We start from the raw sequence: 25,325 nt of genomic DNA, 5'->3' as shown, positions 1-25,325 counted from the left end.
GGGTAGAAGGCAGAGAGGACTGCTCAAACCTGCTGTAGTTGTAAGCTGAAAGCACCACACCACTACTACATTTATTTTAGTCTTTAAATTATTAAGCTATGAATGCTATTAGGGAAACTGTTTAGATCTTTCACTTTTGTTCAGAAATTTATGATTTGCTCTACCTGTATTAGCTTTTCAAATGACAGACTTCCACTTTATTTAATAGTTAAGCTTAACAAGCAAAAAAAACCTAACCGGAAATAACTGCCTAGAAATACCATACAATAAAGAGTTAAAGAAAAGTGAGGGAGCTTTGTGAAGAGGTTAACACTTTCTCATGTGAGAGAAGAGGTAGTAAGAAAGCGGAAGGACACAATGTAAGCCTTTCTACTCTTTGCCTAGCTTTTATTAAATAGTACATACAAACTTCTTTTGTGCTTCCAGTAGAGAACATTTTTCCCCTATTTGTCTCAAAAAAAACCCCAAACAACCCAAAACAATAGGACTTCAAAAAAAAAAAAAAAATTAAATAGCGAGTTTCATGTAGCTTTATTTCACAAAATTTCCTCTCCCCAAAAGGACATGGAGGTAATGTTTGTTTCATCTATATGAAGCATAGCAAATTAGAAGTCAAAATGTTTTCTAATTAAAGATTCTACCTGTGGCCTAAAGGAGATGGCAGAAGAGCTCCAGCAACTCTTGCAGAGGCAGACTGAGGTGTTAAAGCCACAGCTTTTTTTCGCTGCCCATCTGCTGAGGGTTTGCTGCCCCCATGGCACAGCTAGCAGAAGATACTATGCACTTGTGCCTCAGCTACTCTACTGTAAAGTGCCATATTTCAGCGTAAATTGCTGATAAAGATGAACTAGAGCTAAGCTACCAGACCTTACAGTGGAATGAATGAAGTACAGGCACATGTCCACTTCTGCTGACACAGCTGAGTGAAGAACCAGAAAAGCTGACTCTCTATGCCATTCCAGCAGCAGCCACATCAGCTCACTAGAAGTCCAGCTGTGCTGCTGCTTGCCTGGTAATTATCAGTTGTAAAGGTTACAAACCCAAATTAGAGCTTTTGTCATACAGTCCACAAAGGGTTTCCATGTGTAAGTTATTGCAAGTGAAGCCTCTACAGCCAAGCATAGAATAAAAACAGAACACTGTCCAAAAGCTCTTTTTCGTTTGAGAAGGAGAAACAAAAAGCAATTATATAGAAATCTGCAACTTTGACTGAAACACAGTGATCTCAGAGTACCTCTTGGCCACAGGGACCAATTGGGACAGGAAAGCCCATCATCAAATCGCTTACATGGGAGGCAATTCTAAACAGACACTGGGAACAGAACTATCCCAGCACTGCGTACTCCCATCAAAGCCTCTTTCAAGTAAGGTAAGCAGTGCCTGCACCCTCTAGAAAGCAACACCATCTTCTCGTAGAAGAGTGCCGACTTCTCCGTGGGAGATGTTACATGTGCAGGGAGAAGAGTTCTGCTGAAATGTCTAGTTAATATCTGCTTAATGTGAGTAGTCAAGCACTTGAGGAGGAGCACTGCAGGAGTGGGTTTGGTGATGTTTGCTTTTGTTTGGTTTTTGGTGGTGGTTTGTTTTTTTTTTTTTTTTTTAAATTAAATCATGCAACACATGGAAGGTAGGGGCAAATCATTTTTCCAGGCATCCACCACATTGCCGGCAATGAGATGTGCCACAACAGCAAATGTTAGCTCTATGCAGCTGTTACCTATAGGTCAATGGCATTTAAAATAGAAAATCTTTCTTACACAGTGTTATGAATAAAATTGCACTTGATTTTGTTAAAAACTCATATCACTGTAACTTTTCCAAATATTTCCTTTCCGGCATCTTAATTTTCTTCATCAACAGGAGCTTCTCTCTAAAAACCTCTCATTCATGTTGGACACATGACATACAGCCGCAGTAAGCCATTATCTACCAGGAAACGGGTCTATTGTTTCTTCGGTGCTTATTTTTATCTGTCCCCACCCTCCCCCCAAAAAAAGTACAGGCAGTTCATCACCTTTAAGTGTCAATTGTAACATTGAAATATAAACTCCTCAAGCAGACATTAGGAATTTTAGTTTCACAGATTAAATATTTGAAAAGTTACAGAAGGTGCTGGAATAGTACACATTTAAATTGCTTAAAAATCCAAACTTGCAGCAACTTCGTAAATTCGAATTTCCAAAAAGTTTATAATGTCCTTGTGAACTTCTTCCACAGCAAGACGGCCTGATGACAATAAAGCATCAAACTTCCAAGGCTGAGATCAAGAAACAAATCAGCAGGATGCACTTGCTCCACCAAGCAACTTTAAAAGAGGCGTCTCCACTTCCAACAGCAAAAAGCTACTCCTTCATTCCATTTTGGACCTTTCAAAGTGTGTAATCATCCTTTCCTGGAAAAGAAAATACCCAATGATGTCATTTCCCCCAATAGGTTTACATTACTGAGAAATAAGGTGGTATGCTTTGCACATTCACAACAGATGCACACTCATGTGCATTTTAGGTCAGGAGTCCAACTTACACAGCAGATATACCACTTCTTCTAGAATACACTTTTAGAATACACATTTAGAATATACATTTGTATTCTAAGAAGTTGTATCATAGTTGTCCCCACTATCCTTCCCCACCATGTAGTATTTTACTGCTGCACTGGCAAAATCAGATCCAGTTCTAATAAGCCAAGTCCTTAACAGCTGACTCATGACTCCTTTGGCATGTCAGAAGACTAATTTGAACTGAAGATTGGTTTACTGACCTCATCTGAATCCAGAAGAGCTGGAAGAGCACTGCAGGGGTGGGGGTGGGGGGGAGGAAGAAGAAATAGTTAAGAGAATTAGAACAGCTACTGAGAGCATATTATTGACAACCATTTTCAGCCTTATGTTTCACTTTAAGCTTTTTAGGGCACAGGAGAGCAATAATGAAGATAGACCTTTCAATTAAACAGATAGAAATTACAGAAAGACACACAAAAGAGGAAGAGCCCAAGCAGTATCCTCAATGACGTTCACAGTATTAAAATTCTTTTTTTCTAAGCTTCCCATTACCAACTGAACAATTTCCAAGTTGCCATGAAATAAGCTGCATCATTCATATGGGAACACTGATGAACTACACTGAAGACATTTACAATATGGGACCATATTGTAAAAACACATCCCAGAAATCAAACAAGTTACACTGGTACCATAGCCTTCTCAGCTACAATAGACCTTCCATCTATCTATTGGGATCTCATCTCTCCACAACCCTGATCAACATACTTTCAAGAACAGAAAACCCTGCAGCAGACTACCTCAAAAGTGTCCTTTCCTAGCTTGTACCAGTCTAGTCCTTGTTTTCTTAAGGAATCCTACTATTCTTCAAAAAATAAGTACTAGAACTGGGAAAAAAAATTCAATTGAGAAAATGCATTTTTTCATCCTCTTGAAGCTTCACCTGATTTCTTGTCTTTAACTAAGTTCAAGCAGAGTTTTGTACTTAAATCCAGAGCCTCTGCCAAAATTACCTGTTCAGATTTGTTAATCTGTGAACTTCTGTTTTGCTATGAAAAATTTAGACATAGACACTGACATTTTTAGGATATTAACGTTATTAAAAGCAGAATAGACATGGACTGCCTACATAGCTGACTATATTGCCAGAAGCATATAAATGACTCAACAGACATTCCAAATAAAGTTGAGAACTAAATGACATTATTCAGTGGTTTACATTCAGCAAGATACTCAAACGACTTTTCAGAGCACTGAACAGAAAGAGAGGGTTTATTTCTTCTTTGTTTTCTGGATTTATTTGCTTAGTTTTAACTTTAGTGAAGTGCAAATCAGTGTGGTTTCACAGTCCAAGACGTTGTTCCTTAAGTCAGCATGTGTTCAAGTGGCATGAACTGTAAGTCTGACAGACTGCATAAAGCCAAGTGGAAGCATGCTAAGAAGTCAGAGGCCAATTCCAGGCTGAACTCAGTATCTGCTCGTGTAAGTACAGCATACAAGTTATAAGGCATTCTAATGTACTTGTGTACAAGTCCAAGGAACCTGCTTTTATTGTGACTATAAAAATACTCACACGTCTGTCACCGATGAAGGAACATTCTCCTCTACCCATTTCAGATCATCCTCCTGCTACAAGTACAGAAATTAAATGGAAAATAAAAGTCAGTTTTCCCAAACTGCTGTCACATGCAAGCCTTTTTCTTCTCAGCCTACTTGACAAAAATCAATGCATTTATAATGTCAGTTCAAAAAAAACTCAGAAAACCCACCTTCAATTTGATTTCTGGATTACAGAAAACACATTCCAAGAAAAAAGAAAAAAAAAAAACAAAAACCCACCTATAATTTACTGTCAACTCTGTAATAGTCTAATAGTGACTAGGAAAAGCAGGCTCTCAGGACACTTTCGTTATTTACATAATCTAGTCTCTCACAAAAGAACATTATCTTTAGAAGATGTTATAGATGAAAAATTATTGTAAAAAGCACAAGCTAGATTTTGCAAAAGTAAGTTAAACTGTAGTCAGGATTTCTCATTTCTATCTGATGAACACTCTCTAATTCACAACACAAGCACACTTGTTTTGAAGTTGGAGAACTGACCCTTTCTGATCCCCCCCATCCCCAAAATAGAAAAGTTTGATTTTCATGTTATGCTCAGATAAGTAGTATACAGTTGCAAGCCACCTTTGAGAAAAACAATGTTAACGACAAAAATAAAACTGCTATTATCATGAGTTCCTACAGGTTCTTTACACTTTTAAATCTATGCATGAATTCCCTGAAAAGATTCCAAGACATATTTTCTACCTCCTATCTGAATGCAAAACTACCTCTGCTTATAAGCCACATGGAAAAAAGGCACCTATATTAGAAATGTTCCACGCAAGCTATTTAGGTAGCTACATAATAATATACACACCACCCCATTCGAGTAAGGAATCACAAATCTCCAAATTAGAAGGGCAATTAATTTATTTAAAATATGGCTCAGCCTCCCTCTCAGCCTGACAAACTTGTTAAAATAATGTATTATTATCAGAATATAGTATTATACAGTTCTATCTATACTGGATTGTGCAAACATTCCTAAAGAACAGACTGAACTCTAAAACCTCCATTGAATTTACAGGAAATTAGATGAAAAAAATGTATTTACTTTCTTTTCAGAAGTACTGTAAACATATGATACTTCGACTCACTCCCTCTCTGAAGCAAGCCAGGACACTCACATTTATAGGCTGAACACTTTGCATATTTGTGAGCTGCTACTGGGGGGCAACCAGAGATAGATCTATATCCTTCGAGGCAGGGAGGGCATACTCACAGCTTTGGTTGCTTTTACATTCCCATTTGGTTCTTGCTTTGTACTTCTCATTTTCATTCCCTCTGAAGACAAAAGGAGGAAAAAAGATTGGGATAACTGAACTATAATTGTTCATAGACTGTAAGTGAAAGTGTTGACTGTTCATTCATAATATTTCATCAAATCCAAAGAGACAGACAAGTTATTAAGACGATGCTTTCCCTTTGAAAGGCTTGTATTTTTCTTGACAGGTGGAGTACCTAGTTTTCCTGGAATTTTGCCTAGGGAGTATCAATTTCCAGTCCTTTTCTTTGAGCCGGACATAAGTAGCATAGAACTCAAAGACATACTTGCCCAGAGAGGCTGTGGAATCTCCATCGTTGTACTCAAAAGCCATCTAGACATGGTCCTGGGCATCCTGTTCTAGGTGACCCTGCTTGAGCAGGGTGTTTGAACAGGATGACCACCAGACGTCCCTTCCAACCTCAACCATTCTGAGACATATGCAACTCCCAAAATTTATTTGATGTAAGAGCCAAGAGGCAACATGCATCTCCCAGCCTGGCAGACAGCCAGATATAGCTGATTTGGCAAATGCACCTAATGAATTACACTCTCCTCCTCAGCTCCTAACCAAGTGGAACAGCACTGAAATATCTCAGCAGAATTGATTTGTGGACAGACAGCGGCAGTGGGTATGTCACCCTACCTTTTACACAACTTATAAACTGGATTTTAAGAGAGGGGTGCAAACTAAACCACTGCTTAGCAACAATAGCCAAGAGATCCTCCGATATCCATCATCATGATTGGATCCAAACCTATGACTTCACATATTTAGTAAAACAAAGTCCAGCGGACACAGTAAAGCAACCACAACAGTAGCAGTATGTTCAGTGTCACCTGAAAACCCCAGAATTAAACAGGCAACATAAAGACTAAACATAAAGCCAATGTTTCCTCTACAACTGCATAAATCAATGGCAACAGGGAGGCATTGACTCTGCTTTTACAGCAGTAATGAACTTTTTGCCAGAGAGCAAGAGAACTCCCTCCTCAGAACTGTCTCTTCAACATTGAGATTAGGTGGGAAAAAAGTTTTTCTCTTACCAAAGCTTTCCTTTAACATTGGCTCTTTCTGCTCATCATCATCCTCCTCTTCAGACAGTGGTGAGAAAGCAAACCTTTAGGAGGGAAAGAATGAAAGCTATCTTAGAATAGCATCTCTTGCCACCCAAGAGATTCATTACCCCACATTCACATGACTTGATTATTCTGTGTAGTTCTTTGTTTTCAAGACCTATGCTAAACTACATAATCAATAATTTAAGTCACTTCGTTTTAAACAAGTTCACCACCAGGAACAGATTGAATTTTATCTATGTGACTTCCTACACTTACTTTTCCTCAAGCCCCTACACACACACTGCTTAGTATCCTTATGGATCAGCATACAGCAACTAAAAATCACCCACCAGTACTTCTTTGGATAAACAAGCATTCCCAAAACCGAGTATTTTTAGAAAGAGGTAAGAAAAGCTGAACCTTTGGTTGTTAGCAGATGGCCTCCACAGAATCATGATGACAAAAAGGATCATTGAAAAGAGTAAACGCCAGATGGCATCATCCACCCATAGCTCCTGCCAGTCCTGTCAAGGAAAACAGCAGCACAAATAGAAAAAGTTGTGAAGAAAGAGACTCCATGTCCTCACCTCTTTCCAAGGGTGAGCTGTAGGCATCTGACAGAGGCTCATTTCCCACAACAGTGAGAATTTTAGCATATAGTGGTATATTACTCTAGACATAATCCACAGAAAAATCTGTTCCAGAATGCCCAATCTCACCTCTTACACTTATCAAGAGGCAGCAATTGCAGAAAGCATTCAATATAAACTCACCGACTGACAGTCCACGAGCCTGAACTTCATGGTGGTCCAGATGATAAATACAATAGACGCTGCAAGATTAAAACAAAGCAGCTGCTTATTATTACAAAATATGCTAATCCAAATATACTACTAACAGGACTGTGTTTCCCAAACAAAGGGCAAAGATCTAAATAGTGAATACTTGGAATCCAATTTATTAGTTTTAGAAAACAAGAGGTTGATTTATTGTACTGATCTTATACAGTAGTTTAGGCACAGACCACTATATGTTCTTGGTTCTTCAGAGACATAAGGCATAAAACAAGTATGAAGTGTTTAGCCAAACTCCTCATCCCCATTCACTATTCTTGAATTACTTCCATCTAGTCTGCAAACCATGGTTTCATTATCAGTTGACAAATAAAGCCTACTTGAAGTAAATGAACCATCTGATCTGCTTGAATGCCTATGCATTCAGATCTTGACCCATAAGAGTGACAATGCTCAAACTATGCTCTCACCACAGTTTCAGAAGATGACACTTCCCTCCACTAAGGTATTCTGTGATGACTAAGAACCAGATGCTGCAAGGAATTTAATCAGAGCTGTTGATCAAAAGGAATGCACCTTTTTATTTGTTTAAGTAAAAAAGCACAGTGCTTAAAAGTTTTCTGCTCATTGTATGGATAGCATTTCCAAATAGATGAGCTGAGCACCTGGAAGCACCAACAAATTTATTCTTGAAGTTCAGTTCATCACTACTACAAATGGAAAGAGGATCTGAATCGGTGTTCTTCCAGAATACAGAGGGCATTTTGTTACAATACTAAGAATACTGTTTTTCCAAGAATCACTCTGGTCTTCAGTTATCTGGTCTTCAGACATCTTAAAAATCCCATAGTACACAGTGATGCTGTGATTTTGGCAAAAACTACCTCTGTGAAGTTAACAGCATAGGATAATAATCTGTTGCCCCCAGCAGCTTTCAGAGGAACAAAAGTGCTCCATTAGAGAAGCTGCATAGAACTACTGATCTTATTAACATCAGGACTAAAAAGCCACTGCCTCTGAAGTACTTGGCATAGACCCACTATTAGAAACGGGTCAAGAGTTAGAAATACCAAGTACTTTGACTGCAGAAGTACATTACAGAAGTGTCACCAAACTCAAAAGTCTGCTTTAGTGATCAAATCAAGCCATATATGGAAATGGCAAGTGCTCTTATTTGATTAACATAATTTTCTGCTTACCTGCTACTGCCAAGATGAGTGTGTTGGTGAAGTGCCGATACAAAGAGAGTTTCACAACATTCCTTCGAAGTTTTAGCAGTTTCATTGTTTGAGTTAAGCTGATGAATATGTATGGAAAGTCAAGGAAAGCATCTGAAGGGACAAACTGGTCACAGACTTAGGAGGACACAGATCTTGCGATCAACAGCTCTCCCACCCAGACACTTAGCCCTCTAAAAAGGTAGACCAGACTCAGTAGAAAAGTTCATCCTATGGCAAAAGTGCCAAAGGGCAGGATCCATCCCTTTCATGTTATTTAGTCATCTAAACCTAGAACCCTTGTCACACAAAGATGGTATCCAAGCATCTATTTTGGACTATGGCCCATTCCTCCAGAAAAGTGTCAAATGTATTTCTGATAAATGGAACATCAAGTCTGAACTAGAAGTGAGTTAAAATCCAATTAGTGCATACACGTCTTCACCCTTTCGCCTACCATTTTATTTCCATAATGATAAAACAAGTGCTTAGGAGACACATCACGGTAGGAGAGAATTGGGGTTATCATGGTTGGGCAGCAAGCTATTCACATTTTAAATAGAGTTTTGTGATTGACTTTCGCTAAAAACACTTTATAGGGATTTTGCTATACACGGCTTTGAGTTCGGCATTTGACAGCAGTTGCTAATGTCACACAAGATTATGATTGTTTGAATGTAATATGTCAAGACACCAAAAAGTTAACACTGCCCAATTTTGTCACCTAACTACTTCAAGATGACTTCAAATTTTACAGAAAGAATTTTAGGTTTGATGTTGCTAAGAAACCTTCTCCCCAAAACATAAACCGAGTCTGTTCTCCAAAGGCTATTACTATGGTATTGTTACAGTGCTACACTAGAACAAATTAATTTCATACTTCAACAGTCAGAGACTGATAACAGACAGACTTAACTAGTCTATGTTCAGGAGCTGCTCTAACACAGATATCTACTGGTTACCTAGTTTTCCTTGCACTGGCTGTAGCAGAAGCTTTCCTGAACACTCAATTACAGAGGTTCTATTAACTCTACCAGAAGTAGAAAGAACATACACTTGAAGCTGATTTTAAAAAAAAAAGTTCAGCCAAAAAGACTCCCAAAAAAACAAATTTGAAAGACAACACACCCCACCAAGTAAAATAGCGAAGGATATCCACCAGCACAGGGCAGTATCTAGGAAAGCCAGGGGAATAAAAGCCAAGGAGGCAAGATCATTCTGGGCCTAGAGACAAAGAGAGAGCCAATAAGAACAAACTGAAAAGAAAACAAGGTACAGAAGAAGCAAGGAGGGTCAAGCTATTTTATGAGAAACCACAAGTACTCCACCACAATGCTTCTGAGTTTTACTACAGAAGCAGAGGGTTTGAACTAAGAGTTTAGCCCAATGTACAGAGGGGAACTGACAATACCACATTGTCAGTTCTCAATTCTCCACCAGAAAGTAGTTTTCCAGATTAACTCAATCTAGCACCATTAAAAGGAGCCTCTGCTGAGGTGATTGCTGCAATGACATGCTCTGGCCACTTCCGTTACAGAATACTAGCAATCAGCTTATTAGAAATGTAGTAGTTAAATCTTTTACACTCTCCACGGACAAACTGAATGCTCCACTGGTAACCATGAATTTGACTGAAGATGGCAAAAATTGCCTTTGTGTGTACATCAAAAACTATCAAAGTCCCAACTGAAACAAGCAAATCACCTTTTATTCCTTTTAAGTATAAGACAGAAATAATAAGCTGTGAATAAGCTTGTAACGTTCTGCAGTTTATGAAAGGATATCCACAAAATAATACAGGCATCAATCATGGACAGGGCCAAGTTTGCTATCAGAGCCACAGTGTCATAGAAAAACTGAAAAAGTACCAAATATATGACATGTTAAATACCTTATCCAAAAAATACAAAAACTAGTACAACAGAAATCTACACCCTGAGATGCACTTCTTAATGAAGCAAGTAGCAGCACCACTCACATGCACTTCCCCAGGTACAGTCTCCAAAACTGGAGTGGTAGTGTGGTTTTGTTTTTAGACTCATGGCCAGGTGACCCAAGCTGTATGTTTGTGTCTGCAAGTAGCCCTACCTAATCCGAAGTATTAGACACAAGGGTCCAGGAAGAATATAGTGTCTAAAACCTGACTAATCAGAGAGCTATTAGAATTATTTCAAAATACACAAAATTACAGCCTGATAAATAGAGAGGACATCAAACTTAAAATAATTGTCAATAACCCATATCAACAGTCTCAGAGTTTAACCACTTCATTGTCTCTGTTCCCTTCTTTCAGCATAGCCCTGGGATTCTCCCTTAACATATAAGTAAACAAAGCCAGTATCATCTGTGACATATGGGGAAATTCAAGCAGTTATTACTGACCCCTGTGACTCTAAGAACACCTTCCATGCCAGAAAATAATAGATAAAGGGCTCCAGCCATAACTACTTTGTGAAGAGTAACTCCAAGGCGAGGCCTGTAGGAAAACAAAGTGAAATTTAGATTAAGAGGGGGAAAAAAGTGAAGTCACATCAACTTGAGTCTAATATAAGGCATGAGGCATGTGAGCAAAAGGTCCTTGTGACAAGCCACTTCTAGATCCTGAAATAGTTTTATTATGGTGCTTGAAGCTTACTGTTCATTTTGTCTTATGGTATGATGTGACTAAGGAAGAGATTGGCAACAGTCCTGTTTCCTAGTTAACCTGTTTAGCTTTTTACAAACATTTGAAGAAGTCTCAGCCCACCTCTTCTTCACCAGTTCCTCCAGCACACCCACACTTGCTAAAGCTTTCACTACCACACAGCATGTTGTTTTACCATTGAATACAGCTGGGGACAGACAGAGGAGCAGAAATCTTGGCAGCAGAAGCCTCCTAAAGCAGATCCCCTCCCCTATCAGTGATTCTTGACCTCCCCCATTTCTAGAAGCTCCTCCTTGCCCAGAAGGAAGGCATATAAAGCTTCCATTCCAGTCAGTGGAGTCTCTCAACAGTGACTCAGAAACCTACCCAACAGTGGTACACAGAAGGGGGTGGGAAGAAGAGTAATCACCACATGGAATTGTACGTATCTAGTGACTAGTGAAGACGTCTAGACCTTTACAGCACTTAACTAAAGCACATACCTTTTAAGTAGCAAAGTAGAGGGAGATGAATACTGTCCTAAGTTATTAAAATCCAACAGTGAAAAGCCTTTTAATAGAACACAACAAACCTGTAACAAAATTACTCACTTGACTATCCCATATCCCAGGCTGACTATGATGACTAGAGTTCGAGCCAATGAGCGCTTCACAGCAGAAAGCAGTTCTGCCAGTATTACTGCTCCTTGAACTGCCAAAAGCAAAAAGGAGGAAGGTAGGTTATTAAAATGTAATTTCTGTTTTATTAACTACTGCATGCAATTGTAGTATGAGAGCAGACGTAATTATTTTTAGAAAGTAAGCTATTAAAGTGTATAATCTTTTTATTACCTACATCTGGAGTAAGCTTTCAGAAAAGATAAGTCACTTAGCATAAAAAAAAGCTACTGAAAAATTTTACATCCATAGAAAGTGGAGAGTATGTGATCCATAAAACGTTTATCCATAAGATCAGCCTGGACGATCTTCGGAACAAGTCAACAAAACCTTCTGTACCATGAGTGTGGCCAATTAACAAAGTCATAGTGAAGTTTTACTTGCAGAGTTTCATTTGTATGCATCCATCCTAAAAACTCAAAACCAGAGTTCCAAAGTTTTATGTGGAGAGAATCGCTTACGATGGATTATCAGGCTACAGGCTGAATACCAGAAGTCATCTGCAATGCTGTCATGTTGAACAAGGAGTTTCAAAGTCTCCTTCCAAGGCCAATACCAACTGTCAGAAATTAATTACAAGCTACATTTAGGAAGTCCTATTTTAAACTTCAAGCCAACACTACAGTGAATACTCTCCAGAATCTAGCATTTCACATCCCTAAAACACTACACTCAGGAGACAGAGAAAGCAACAGCACTTTAGCTTGAGAAGAGCACAGATCATCATATTTACAATATATTAAAAAAATGCAGAAACTCTCATTCCCTGTTCTTTGTTTTGAAACAATTCTCAAGTAATCATATACTTAATATGCATCTGTCACCCCAATTTAGCATAAGCCATTAGTGCTATAACCCATCAATTCAACTGCAAACTGCAATTGCTACCTACCAGATTCCCCTGTGTAGCGGATATTCTGGAACTCTGCATAGAAAACTGCTTTCTCGAGCATTCCCAGGAAGATGACAGCACCAATCCAGAACTGGATCCTCAGGAGATCCCGCCAATAACAGGCTGACCACGCAAGCCATAGAACCCCGAAGAATACGTACACAATGCACATCACCATGAAAAACTATTACACAAAAAGAAGGAAGAAATAGGAACCTTAGACCTAGAAAAATCATTTCCTTGTTTCTATTCCACAGCTGTAAGACAGCTCTATTTTCTCCCCGAGTATAGCAACTTTTGAAGTTTTTATATACAAAAGGGACTAGAAACAAGCATTGCTTCATTTGTCTTCTCTGGATTCTTTTACAGTGACAGTCTAATTTCTCACTGCCAAAGGGAATCAGAGTAATTGAATTTCTGAGCAATTTCTCTCTTGAAGAGCAGTCTGCCAATTCATTCACAGGTGATTTTTCTAAGGAAGATATCAAGTGCTACTGGCTTTCAAAAACTCAGATAAAAGCTCAGGCAAATCATCAAGTACTATAAACTCTGCCCCTTCTCACATATTATTCTATTACTAACTAACTTCATCGTACATTTACAGTACTTTGCAAATACCTTTACACACAATTCCACAGAACAGAGATAAGCAACTGATGGTTGTAATCTCTCTGTTCAAATAATTTGTCAACTTCCCTCAAAAGTTAATTTCCAGCAAACTCAGGTTTTGACCAAGCTTTAGGTCAGCCAAAAATCTGGAATTGAAAAAGAAACCCAGATATTCATTTAAATATTATCATTTTGTGATTTTTTTTTTCTTCAATCCAATGTTACTTGCTTTAGAAGAACTTTCAGGGTACATTTCTCCTATGGCGAACAATAAGCTTGACAACGCTACTCAGTGCTGAGTTTTCTAAATGACAGCACCATACCAGAGCAAGTCAAGTTTTCAAAAAGGACACTAAGATTAAGAAGAGGGATAAGAAGGATAAAGTAAGACATTAAACGAATAGCAGGAAGTACTTAGCCAAAGCATAGGACAGTAATAATCAAGCAGCCTCCTCCTGCAGAAGGTAGATTTTTTTTTTTAAACCAAGCAAGCATTGAAGTTAACTGCACGATCCATTGAAGCTTTCACAAACTGAAAACACCTTCCTTAGGAGAACAGCTTACTGATCCTTACAGGTTTTCACATCTGACCAACCCATGCAGTTCAAATGGAAGGACCTAGGCATCTAGTTCACATTCAGGTGCTCCATTACAGAAACATTTAGACAGACACCTTTTTCTGGACCTGCCACATGGGCATATTCACACTAGTGAATTACATGTCAACAGAGCTGCTGGAGGCTTTTTACTTCTGTCAGGGTCTCCTATTTACAGGCCACTCTTGCCAATACAGTCAGGCTAGAGATCTTACTTGTTATTGATCCCCAGCTAAAGTCTGTCTACACTACATAAATATTTAAGTTCTTTTATTTTCTTAGCCTCCTGGACAAAGGCAATTAGCAACCAAGTCAACAACTCCTTTGAATAAAAAGGGGATTAGCTCTTTGTAGTTCAGTTATGCTTTCACTGTTAGGCAGTATTAAGGACCTCCTCATGGGGTGTAAGACAGCTGGTGGAGGAAGGAAGATTAAGCTGTAAAAAACAAAGCGAGCAGTGACAAATGAAAGGGTAGCTGTAAACAAAAGCATAGAATAGCAAATTTTCTAAGATATGAGCTAAGGAGAAAAACAGCATCAGTAAAACTGCTCAGTTTAGAGCTAATGGACCTGATAACTTCTGGAACTACAAATTGACAGGCATCAAGTCAAACAATTCAGAGAAGGACAACATTAGTGGTATATGCAAGTGTCTGAAATCTATGTCTGTTTTCCCTACCCTGTATTTAGTGCAAAACAAACCCCCCAAAACCAAAAAACACTCCCTGCTAAATTATTTTTTGAGACGCTGGCTTTGTGTTTCCTCAAGCATGGAAGGAGAATATTTAATTGAGATTCAAATCAACTGACAACTTTATAGGTCAAAGAAAAGCTGTTTTACTTACAATCATCAGAGGATAGTCTGCAAGTGAGAGATACTCATACGGCCCCTTCAGTTCTACTGTCACTGTCAAAAGACAATCCAACAACCAAATTAAACAAGAACCAAAAGGAAGAAGCCAGAATAAAGTACTTAACTGATTCTCACTCAAGCGTAAAGAAATTCCAAATCTTCACATAGCTTTTAAATCTAACTTACACTTTAATCAAAGAAAGTTAAGACTCATAACACACTCAGCTAAAAGCATGCAATTAAAATTACACGCTCCATTACCAAGTAACTCATGGCAGTACTTGAAGTAATTTGTGCTGGAGATTCACATGTAACAGGAAAGTTCAGAAACACACAAAAGTTAACTTTTTAAGGGGATTTTCAAACTTCTCTAAAGTTTGGATAGGTTATCAAGGCACTGTTAGATATACTGTAATATAATTTCAATATAATTATGATCTTTGTATTCTACATTATTTGAGCTTACTAATGTAAATCACTGTGTTGGTCTGGACATTTTTGAAACACAACACTAAGCCTCAAAATTGAACTGCTTGGGATTCTTCTTTACTTCCACCATTAAACTGACAGACCAACAGCCTTAGGATCTTCAAGACACGAACAATCACCTACTTTCTTATCATAAGAAAGAGTTGTAGTAAGTAATACTTGCATCTATGTGAAGTGAAAGGTAGTGTCTTATGAAAGTGAACTATACAGTATGTATTAAAAGTACCTTAGAATACACTCAGACTGGTATACATAAAAAATGGCACTATATTTTTAGCTTACTGTATAAACAGCTATCTTACTTGTAAAGGGCTTATTTTGATATGAGGAAGTTGTCGTTTTGTCCATTCTTTTAACTCTGGTAGTAGAATCCTTCGCAGCTGTAATTCCAATTTGCACAATAAATATATATGGCCCATCTCGCCAAGTTTTGATAACGGCATTCATTGTCTGAAAATCAAATGTCTACATGTAGACAGTGCATAGTCAAGAAGACACAAAAAAGAACGGGTGATATCTTCCATGTAAAAATAAAGTTCAACTCTTCCCAGGCCTAAAACTTGTTAATAAATATTTGATACGTAAATTTTGAATCTATTTATTAGACAAAATACTTAAAATTTAGTTGTGTGAATCCAGAAAAATCCTCAAAGAGCTGGGAGGTGATCAAAGCTTATTTGCAAATTTAGTAGTGGCTTACTGCAAGAGTCATCTCAAAGGTACTGCAAAAGCTACAAAGAATTCAGCAAAGCATCCTATTCCTTGTTTTCAGCCTAGAAACATTAGCACCATCACAGAGATACTTCTTTCCTCCTGAAATCAGTTGTTTGGCAAGAGCACAGCTACATGTAACTTGGCTCCCTGCTGAAGGCTGAACTGTATAGTGTAAGATAGAAGAGGTAGTTGAGAAGTAAAAGATTTCCATAGTAGTCATTTCCTGTGGAAACTACTACCACCCCTGCAACAGCTCTCATACCTACAAGACTCAAACCCTGCCAATGAACTAACAGAGGAAGCTTGCCCAGATAAATATTTGCACCAGAAAAGAATCCAGAGATTTCTTTAGTTCCAGCATACAAAACTGTTAATTCCAAAACTGAAGAAGTTTTAGGCATCTCAGAAGCTGCAATATCTACCAAGAGCTTTAAGGTTAAAACTGACTATCTACATGTATGCCATGACCACTGCAGAACTACCACAAAGACTTTTTTTATAACAGCCTCTTCAAGAGAATTTCAGTATTAAGAGCATGCATTTCTTTTAAGAAACCTCCTGATTACAAGACCTAAAGCCAACAAAATTTTATGTATCAAAAAAAAGTGTTTATGCTGATACTGACTGAAATTGAAAGACTTGGTTAAAAACACAGTGAACTTAAAAGAAAATGGATATATTTTTTATACACCAATTTTGCCTTTAAAATATCTCCATTACTTGCTGTATTGATTCCTTATTTCACAGTTGCACACACAGCTATTTATGCCCTAGCTTTAAGGTAAATGGCCCTGTAAATACACACAGGGAGTTAAATGCATTTTCTTTGTTGGCATCCAGGACATTCAATTTGAAGATATTTTGACAATCGTTCCTGGTTAAAGCTTGAACATAATATGTAATAAGAATACTAACAGATTTGAAAATCAAAAGTATATCACTCAACTTGTTAGGTACAATGTTTTAAAAGACTGACTAGTTAAAGATGAAACCAAATGTAATATCTAAGTATTAGTCACGACTTAAAACAGATCATATCAATGATTACTTTAAGTTACTATGAAAAAAAAAATTATTTTTTAATTTATACCATCCGCTTGAACGGTATGAGTTCTATGTTTCACATATAGAAAAAGCAGTTACTCTGTTTCTGTTACTCTGTTTTCTGTTTTTCCACACAGTGCTACCTAGTTTCAAGCTAAAAAAAAAAATCCAGGTGTCAAAAAACCCCAAATTATTGCACCATTCCTGTAAATGCTACCAGTAATTTCTTATAAAAAGAAATATAAATTAAAAAAACCCAAACAAATTAAGACTGCTGGATTCCAAGCCATGTTTAAATTCAATATACATACAGTTTTATCTGCCACCATTGTGTGATTTCCTCCACTCTCCTTCTTATCTTTTAACCCCTTAAAGAAAAACAGAAAAATGGATAAATCAATATGCCAAAACTATCTCTTCCATGCCTACACTCACTCATTAGAAGGAAAAAAAAAAATTACCTCTTGTTTCTCAGGTGAGAGAGGCTCTGGATGAACAAATTCTTTATAGAAAATCTGCAAGATATAAGAAAGGTACAGCATTTATAGGCACTTTATATTAACATGACTTTACCAGAACAGCTTCCAGTAAACTTGATTATAATGAAGGATTCTCTGAACAGCTGTATTAAAGAGCTTTCATTTTTCCAAATCAAACAACTGCCCATTTGTGGAGGGAGTCTTGAATATTTAGATTAGTAGTTTGTCATTTGAGAGTTGCTTTCACCCCTCTCAGACAACAGATGTCTATTCTTAGAACGGGGCCCACAGACGTGACAGTAGTGAAGTCAATTTTATTTTCCAAATATGAATCTGTTGGCTATCTCCATTTAGTAGATGAAGTCTACACAGAGAGAAACAAGATTTGGAGATTTCTGCCTTAGTCTATGCAAAAAAGGTCCCTAGAGGAGTGGGTGCCTATTAGAGATCCAGATTTTGCCAACTCTCCCGAGCTATGGTGACTTGAAATCTAGTGAAAATGCTATACCACAAGAAAAAAGCTGAACAATCAAAAGGAAAAATTTCTGTGAAACTTCAGAAATCCACAAGTTCTCTTCTATAAAACCAAGTAGAAGTACAACTGACATTTCTCATATTATGAAACATAAAAAGCAGGCAGCATACAAATTATTTCAAAAAACCTTTCAAGCCATCTTCACATATCAAAGGAATTAGACATGCAAACATGCAAAAACCCTTTTCAAGTCACCTTTAGACATATCTTTTTTCTTAAAAAAAACAACAAACAAAAAAACCACAACACTAGGATAGTTATGAGACATTTCCCAATATTCTCTATCCATAACCCTTTGTTTAAATCGGAAATGGCTGAATACAGATGCAACACTGCACAATTTGCCTTGAATTCTTAAGTACACCATTAAAGAAAGACAGCATGTTATATTGATACTGTCATTAGTATGATTGCACAGCTGCGCCTGGTGACATACAGCTGGTGTAGAGCCTATGTTTGCACATTCCCTATGCTGTTTTGCATTGTCTTCTCTTTTCCATTTGATTTGTTTCAAACACATTTTAGCACTACTTATTTTTCATTTTTAACCTGCTATCAGTGCTTAAGTAACCCATTTCCCAACATGCTTTCATTTCCATTATTACAAAATGAACATTATCTGAGCAAAAAATGCCAGCCCTTTATCAATCCAAATTTAGTGGGAGCTCTGCTCTGCTGCCAAAGAGTCACATTTCTACTCAACTAGCAGTAGCCTTCTGTAAGTGAAACAAATTCAGAACACAGAACCACAAACAAAAAGAAGCACTGAACTATACAGTTGGGGAGGGGGGGTTCCCCCCATGGTGGGCCAGATGTTGAATAGCAACCCAGAAGTAAAGCAAAATTAAGAAATCATCATTGCAGTTTGGTTGTCATAAACAGAAAAAACCAAGCACCTCCCAACCTACAGTGATACTTACATAGGATGCTAATACACCTAACAGGAACTACCACCTTCTCTGTATATTGTATGAGAGAACAGAGCAAACTGTGAAGTTTCTACCCATACCTGAGGCCTGAAGAGCTCAGAGCAATTTGGAAAGAGGAGAGAAGCCGTGGCATAGTATCCTGACCAACCCGGATGCTCTTCAGACGTAGTCCCAAAATAGTAGTCTGCCTGTTCATCCTGCCAAACATAGAACAGAACTTAGGTTAGCATCCAATATATCAAATGGTTTATCTCAGTAGGCAGCTGCAAGACCTGGAAAGCACCATAACTTCCCTCTGCACACACTCTTGAATGGAATTTAATAAAATAAAGGCCATCAAAACCACACAAGACTATTCTTCCTCAAAAAAAAAAAAAAAGGAAAAAAAAAAAGAAAAAAGGCAAAAAAACCCCATACAGGCTTTGAGTGAGACTTAATGCCTAATTTAAAAAAAAAAAAAATTAAATCCCAGTATTCCTGCATAGGGAGGTGCAGCAGCCAGCATAAACTCCAGTCTACACAAACAAACTCTGCATTATTATATTAAAGATTAAAGACCTCAGAACTGTGTTAGGTTAGTAGTTACAACCATCATAATTAATATTTAAATAAACATGGAAAAGGTGTTACATGGTATAAGCCACAGTTTAACATCACTTGTGTTCTACTACATTGGATAGAAACACTATACATTTTGTATAAATCACTAATACTTGCAATGTGCGTCCATAAAGAACAGAATTTAGACTAAACATGAAAATATTCAATTTTTTTCTATTTGCTGTCATTAAGCATTGTTGTAAATAATATTTTCATCTACCATAAACTCACACACTTCAGTTTAGAGTCAATGCACTTATTTAAGCTTCTGGGTTTAGAAGAATTCTGATAAACACTTCCACCTTATCCAAAACCCAGAAAAGTCAGTAATTCCAGCAAGCTGTGGATCAATTCCTTTCCATGCCATTCCCAATGATCCAGAAATTTGTTATCTTCCAATGGAGAAGTGTGTCTTTTAAGCCCAAAGAGCGATGAGGATGCAAGGGAGACATCTCCAATCCCATCACCCCCAGATCTGCTTACCCCTAAAAATCATAACCCATGTTTTTCCACACAATTCTTACCCCAAAGTTGAAGACTTCATTGTAGCAGTCAGAATATCTTAAGTACCAAGTAACATTGTAACTTTGGGAGGGATCACAAGCTTTTTCATCCCCTTCAACTAAAAAAAAAACAGATAAGAACATGTAAGACACCCTCTACCCGCCATGCTTTTCCTCCCATTCTGTGCCAAACTACCATAATTATATTTATTTTAAACACTAAACTGAAAGCAAAACAATAGAAAAACATTTTCCTCAAGTAATCCATTACTGTTCAGTGAAAGAAAGAAGCATGTGGAAAACAGAATTCCATTATAACATTACACAATTCTGTTAGAGCTGAAGATCATTTGGAAACTTTGTTTTCAAGACAATCAGGCATATTTCAGCAACTGAAAATACCAAACAAGAGAACAGCAGTGACTCCCAGTGATTACAATACACAAAAGGATCTCCCTTTCCAAGATATGTGGGGGACACAGCAGGTAGAGAGAGCTAGGAACAGGTTAATACTAAGGGCAATTTGCACAGATAATTTAAATATACCAATACCATCACCAAGAAAATAAATAAAAAGTTAAGATTTTGCAAGTCAACAGCCACACCCCCACTCCCAAAAGACAAACAAGCCATCTATACATTAGCTTACTCTGTCAAAGCTGCAATGCTACCTAAAACAGCAATAAGATGACTTTCCACTTTGATTTATTAGAGAACAACACGCATGAAAAGTGAAACACAAGACTTCCCCCTCCCACCCACTCAGGAAAGATTGTGTGATTTTTGTGTTTCAAATCTCATTCTGAAAGCCTGATGAAGAGAATTTGGCATTAAGAAGGTAAGCTTCACCGTAAATAAAATGAGCAGTGATTATTGAGCACCTTGGAAGAGCCATTTAAATGATTATGTTTGGGTTTTGCCAGTCAACAGATGGCAAAACTCTTCTGAGTTGACAACATGTTTCTAGTGGCTAAGAAGTCCCCACACCTTCACAGGCAACATTCATCTCAGACTAGACACCCACAAATTTGTTACATGTACAGAGCTTTTGATGAATGTTTCCATATTGACCACTGCAGGTAAAAAAAATGCAGTTAGAAAAAAGACCCTGCCATGGAGTCTTAACTGACTAATCCCACTTTAAACCACATGACTACTAAAGCAAGTATATAAAAACTCAACAACTGTGTCTCTAATACCAAAGATTTGGAAAAAAAAAAAAACCAGATTGGAATGCAATCACTGAAAAAATAAGAGTTTCCTTATGATGCCTTCTGGTAAGCAGGAAAACAAGGCATACATTCTCCACGTAGCCCTAGATGTTGCAGAGGGCACAACAAAGAAACTAAGAGGCAACACAAGCACTGCAATGACATGGGTAGATGGCAAATTCTCAGAAGACAAAGGCTCTTCTGATAAAATTGATCAAATGAGGAACCTCTCAAAAAAGTGCTACCAAAAAATAGGAGGGATTCAAAAATACATTTTAAATACATTTTTACCTATTAAAAATAAGTAAGATTATTGAAACTCTATGTTCAGTAGTAACACCAACTAAAGATAAAACAAGCCATGACTAGAACAATCCGCCAGTATCTGCAAACATCAAAATTACAGAAACCTTGAAAAGGAAGTACTCTAAAAGACAGAAAAGGCATCCATGGCATTTATTGAATTCAGCAGCATGGAAATCTAAGTTCTTTAGCCTTCAAACAAAACCAGCAACATTCAACCCAAATGCAGTCTTTGTACTCATATACAGAGAGCAGGATTTCTACCATGATCCTAGACAGGATACCAGATGCCTTCTAGAATAGCACTTAAGAAAAGTAGCAGGTAAAAATAAATTCATTATTGACAATACTAAACACTAGTGGCAGTCTTCCCAGTCAGAAGCAGAAAGCATCAGACACCAATACACCACACACAAAAATAAATCAAAAATCAAGAAAGACACAGGAGGAGAAGGAGGGGGAGAAGGAGATGCAGGTGCTCATCAAAAACATGAACAACCCATAGCAATCATGTTTGGCAAGTTGGCAAGAAGGGTCATATTGTCCACACAAACACCACAGAAGAGGCAATAGACAGCAAACAAAAGAAGAGAGACCAGTTTCCACACGGATATGGGCGGAAAAGAAACAATATATAAAGTTGAAGCTTCCCAGTACCAGATGCAGTTTAAGTATCATCTCGGCCGAGAAACTGAAATTAAGTTCCTAGCCGTTATTCCTTCCTCTTTCAGTGATTCATTATCTAAATTCATGTAAATCTTTTAATCACACTGCCATGTAAAACAGGTGTCTTCACTAAAGAATTTTAAGGCTTATGCCTGTTTAAAGGCTGACAGCACAGTGTAGTTGAAGCCCACATCAGAAGCCAGGAGATTGAATTCTTACTGCCAGATCTGCCACAAACCTGTCTTGCAACAAACAAATTTTATTTTCTCCATGCCTTAGACCCCTCCTTCGCTTGGTTATTTCAGCTGTACACCTCATGATTAGATTTACCGCACACTTCACTGTGGGGACCCACATCTTAGATGCCACATTAGCACGAGTGCACTATTTCTATTAAACTTTAGACAAGAAAGCCTAACACCTACCAAAGCTCCAAATGCCTTTTCAACCCCACCCCCTCCTTTACCCCAAGCATCAGATTCCTACATTTTGATCCTGCAGCTGCACACTTGGCAATTGTCTTGCTGCAAGCCACAAAACTCAGCATTTGAGCTACACTTGACAAGTGGGAAAACCTTAACATGGATGGATCTTCACTAATAACCACTTTAATACTAGACTCCTACTTCAGATTCATGTGGGATTAATGGAGGCACTTTAACAAACTCCCTTTGAAACACTGTCCCAAGAAGGGCAGCTATCTGAAATTAAACCTGAAAATCAATAAGTTAAGTACTAAACATAATAGAGCACAGCAATATGCAGTTTCATCAAGAAGCATCAGCGAATCCTCATGATACCTTAATTTTCTCAGTTAAAAAAAAGAGCACAATCACTGCAGCAACTAAGTCCTGAAGTGACAATGGCATAGATCCCACTAATTGTCTCTAAAGTGACTTTTATTTCCTTGTTTGATACAAGTGCAGAAAGGCATTCACAGGCACTGTAACTGTATAACTACCCAATTAGCAGCTGGCGATCAAACAGCTTCCCCCCCACCATGGTAAGAACTGGTGCAAACAACCCCTTAAAGTGCTCACAGTGCATGGGAAAGACTTCAAGCCTTTCTAAATCAGCTAGTCACTTCTGCAAGTCACCTACATCATCTAGTTGCCATCTAAATGCTCTCCTCATTTTCATGGGTAAAAGGGTATTTTACAGAAACTTTCCTTTGGGCAGTAACCTACATAATCCATAGCCCTGGCCAGAACAGCAAAGAGCAATGAATAGAAAGAACAGGAAGGCTGCAAACACGTTTGCTCTGTAGCACACTCACTCACTGTGATCAGTAGGAGAAAACAGCTCTCAAAAGAGCTCCGCCATAGTGTGCAATGACATTCCCTTACCACTCCCAGAAGCACCCAGCTAAAAAGCAACAGGCCCTCAAAAAGCACTGCCTCCTGCACACTGGCACCCTGCAATACAAATAGCTCCTGACCCAGTCAGCACCAGATCTCCCAGCTGGAGGAATTTAGCATATCTTAAATAGGGAAAGCACACCTCACAGCAGGGCTCAGCACATCCCATGCCTGATTACCTGCTATCTGAAATGAAGTGGTGCTCCCATTGCCCATCTTGCCCTCTCCACAGAGGGCCTGAACAGAACCATTTATTTCTGCTACAGCCTAAACAGATCACAGTTGGGAAGCTTCAAGACTGTTAACACACCCAACCATGTCAGAGCTATGGCTTTCACCCAGTGCTAGGATGAAACCAGTGCAGTTAAACACTTCACAGTGTTTTAAGTTGCAAGTGTTAAAGCAGGGGAGGTGTCAAACAGCAGAGAGAGCAGGTTAATCCCTTGTAACCACTTACATCTCAGGAAAATGGTGGTGTTGCTGAAAAGAATCTTCCCAAAGTTAAACTTCTTCCCCTGCAAAGGCACAAAAAGGAAGAGATATTAACGGGCTTAATGTCACTGAGCTTAAGTAAATATCATCCTCCATTCAGAGTTTTCAGTCAACACAGCAATGAAAGTGAATGCCAAATCAGAAGCCAGCCTTACTGGATTTTCCAGTCATGCTTCAACCTACTCTTAAAGATGGCTTGAGAGGCTTGGGGCTTTTTGTTCTGCAAAACTTAATCAACTTCATCACCATTTATTGAAATGATTAGCATTTTCTTGCTGATGAGAACGTCTGGACTATCCAACAAAAAATTTTTTGTTCTAAGAATCAACAGGACTGTTCTCCGCGATCCTTTAATTTTGTTCCTGACGCTCAAGTGCCTCACAGAAAATGCACATTACTTTCTTCCACAGCCTGGTAAAGGCAGGTTTAATGTCAAGCAAAGTAGCTTTTCTCCACACAACTTCAAACACGCACGGTATAACACAAGTGCTGGAAATCCCTTCACCCTCCCAGAAGCCCACATCTCTCTCGGTTCAGCGTTTCAGGGGCCCAGCTTTCCCGATGCCAGGCCCCAGCGCGGCCCGACGGTGGGGGCCGCCAGCCCAGCCGCCGCACGGGGGGCACGGGGCGCCCTCTTCCCGCACAGGCCCCACCGAGGCCGGGCCCCAGCCGGGGGGGCGGCCTCCCTCCCCACAGACCTCACAGGAGCCACGCTCCCCCCGCCGCTCATGGAGACTATTTCCCGCAGAAGCCTCCTCTCCCCTGTGGCCGCTGCCGACCCGCCAAAGGGGGCCCAAGCCTGGCAGAGGGCCCCGGCGGCGGGGCAGGAGGCGTACCGCGGCCCCGCGCCCTCGCACCAGCCTCGGGTGCGGTCAGGCCCCACACAGGGGCGGCCCGGGCGGGGACGCCCCCGGTCGGACCGCGGAACAGCGGGCGGGACAGGCCGCAGCCCTCCCGCAGACCCCCGCGGCGTTCCCCCCCGCTAGGGAGGGCGAGCAGAGCAGTAGCGGCCTCCCAGCCCCGCCACGCACACGTACGCTCCGACCGCCGCCACAGTCAGCTGGCCCGGCGGCTGCGGGGCCGAGAGCCCCCGGCGCGGCGCCCCGGCCACCCTCCCCACACTCACCGTGAGCACCGGGAGCCGCCATTTGGAACGCTGCCCGGCGCCCGCCGCGCCCGCCAGCAGCAGCACCGCCAGCAGCCGCAGCAGGACGGCCTCAGGCCGCCGCCGCCGCCAAGCCCCGGAACGCGGCGCCGCCGCCATCCCGCCGCACGGAGGCCACCGCCGCGCTGGCCGCGCCTCTTCCGCT

At 39.4% G+C, this 25,325-nt stretch overlaps 1 protein-coding gene across 4 annotated transcripts; it reads right to left on the bottom strand.

Annotated features, from left to right (window-relative positions):
• Positions 1-366: 366 nt before the first annotated feature.
• On the bottom strand, positions 367-25,324 carry TMEM87A (transmembrane protein 87A). 4 transcript variants are annotated; one of them, XM_075152073.1, is made up of 20 exons: positions 25,142-25,324; positions 23,981-24,038; positions 20,007-20,104; positions 18,963-19,079; positions 17,401-17,454; positions 17,251-17,307; positions 15,484-15,631; positions 14,685-14,746; positions 12,635-12,818; positions 11,677-11,776; positions 10,825-10,918; positions 9,598-9,666; positions 8,425-8,533; positions 7,205-7,263; positions 6,852-6,955; positions 6,417-6,490; positions 5,328-5,389; positions 4,074-4,129; positions 2,761-2,791; positions 367-2,392 (listed from the first exon to the last, which is right to left on the bottom strand). In XM_075152073.1, exons 1-20 carry the CDS (start codon positions 25,277-25,279, stop codon positions 2,351-2,353), a joined length of 1,716 nt encoding a protein of 571 aa, XP_075008174.1. In that variant the 5' UTR covers positions 25,280-25,324; the 3' UTR covers positions 367-2,350. The 4 variants fall into 4 exon arrangements, with proteins under 4 accessions (XP_075008174.1, XP_075008172.1, XP_075008171.1 ...); XM_075152071.1 differs by having other exon boundaries at positions 15,484-15,646; positions 25,142-25,321; XM_075152070.1 differs by lacking the exon at positions 9,598-9,666 and adding an exon at positions 10,227-10,298 and having other exon boundaries at positions 15,484-15,646; positions 25,142-25,309.
• Position 25,325: the final 1 nt, after the last annotated feature.

The sequence above is a fragment of the Calonectris borealis genome, chromosome 5 (genome assembly GCF_964195595.1).
Source record: "Calonectris borealis chromosome 5, bCalBor7.hap1.2, whole genome shotgun sequence".
NCBI lineage: Eukaryota > Metazoa > Chordata > Aves > Procellariiformes > Procellariidae > Calonectris > Calonectris borealis.
Note: the sequence above shows the minus strand (reverse complement) of the source record. Positions and strands in the feature narration are given on the sequence as shown.

Coding starts and splice junctions, on each gene's coding strand:
- TMEM87A (XM_075152070.1), bottom strand. CDS start 25,279: ATGGCGGCGGCGCCGCGTTCCGGGGCTTGGCGGCGGCGGCGGCCTGAG. Junction 15,647..17,250: donor CAATGGTGGCAGATAAAACT/GTATGTATATTG, acceptor GTCTACATGTAG/ACATTTGATTTTCAGACAAT. Junction 7,264..8,424: donor ACTCATCTTGGCAGTAGCAG/GTAAGCAGAAAA, acceptor TTAATCTTGCAG/CGTCTATTGTATTTATCATC.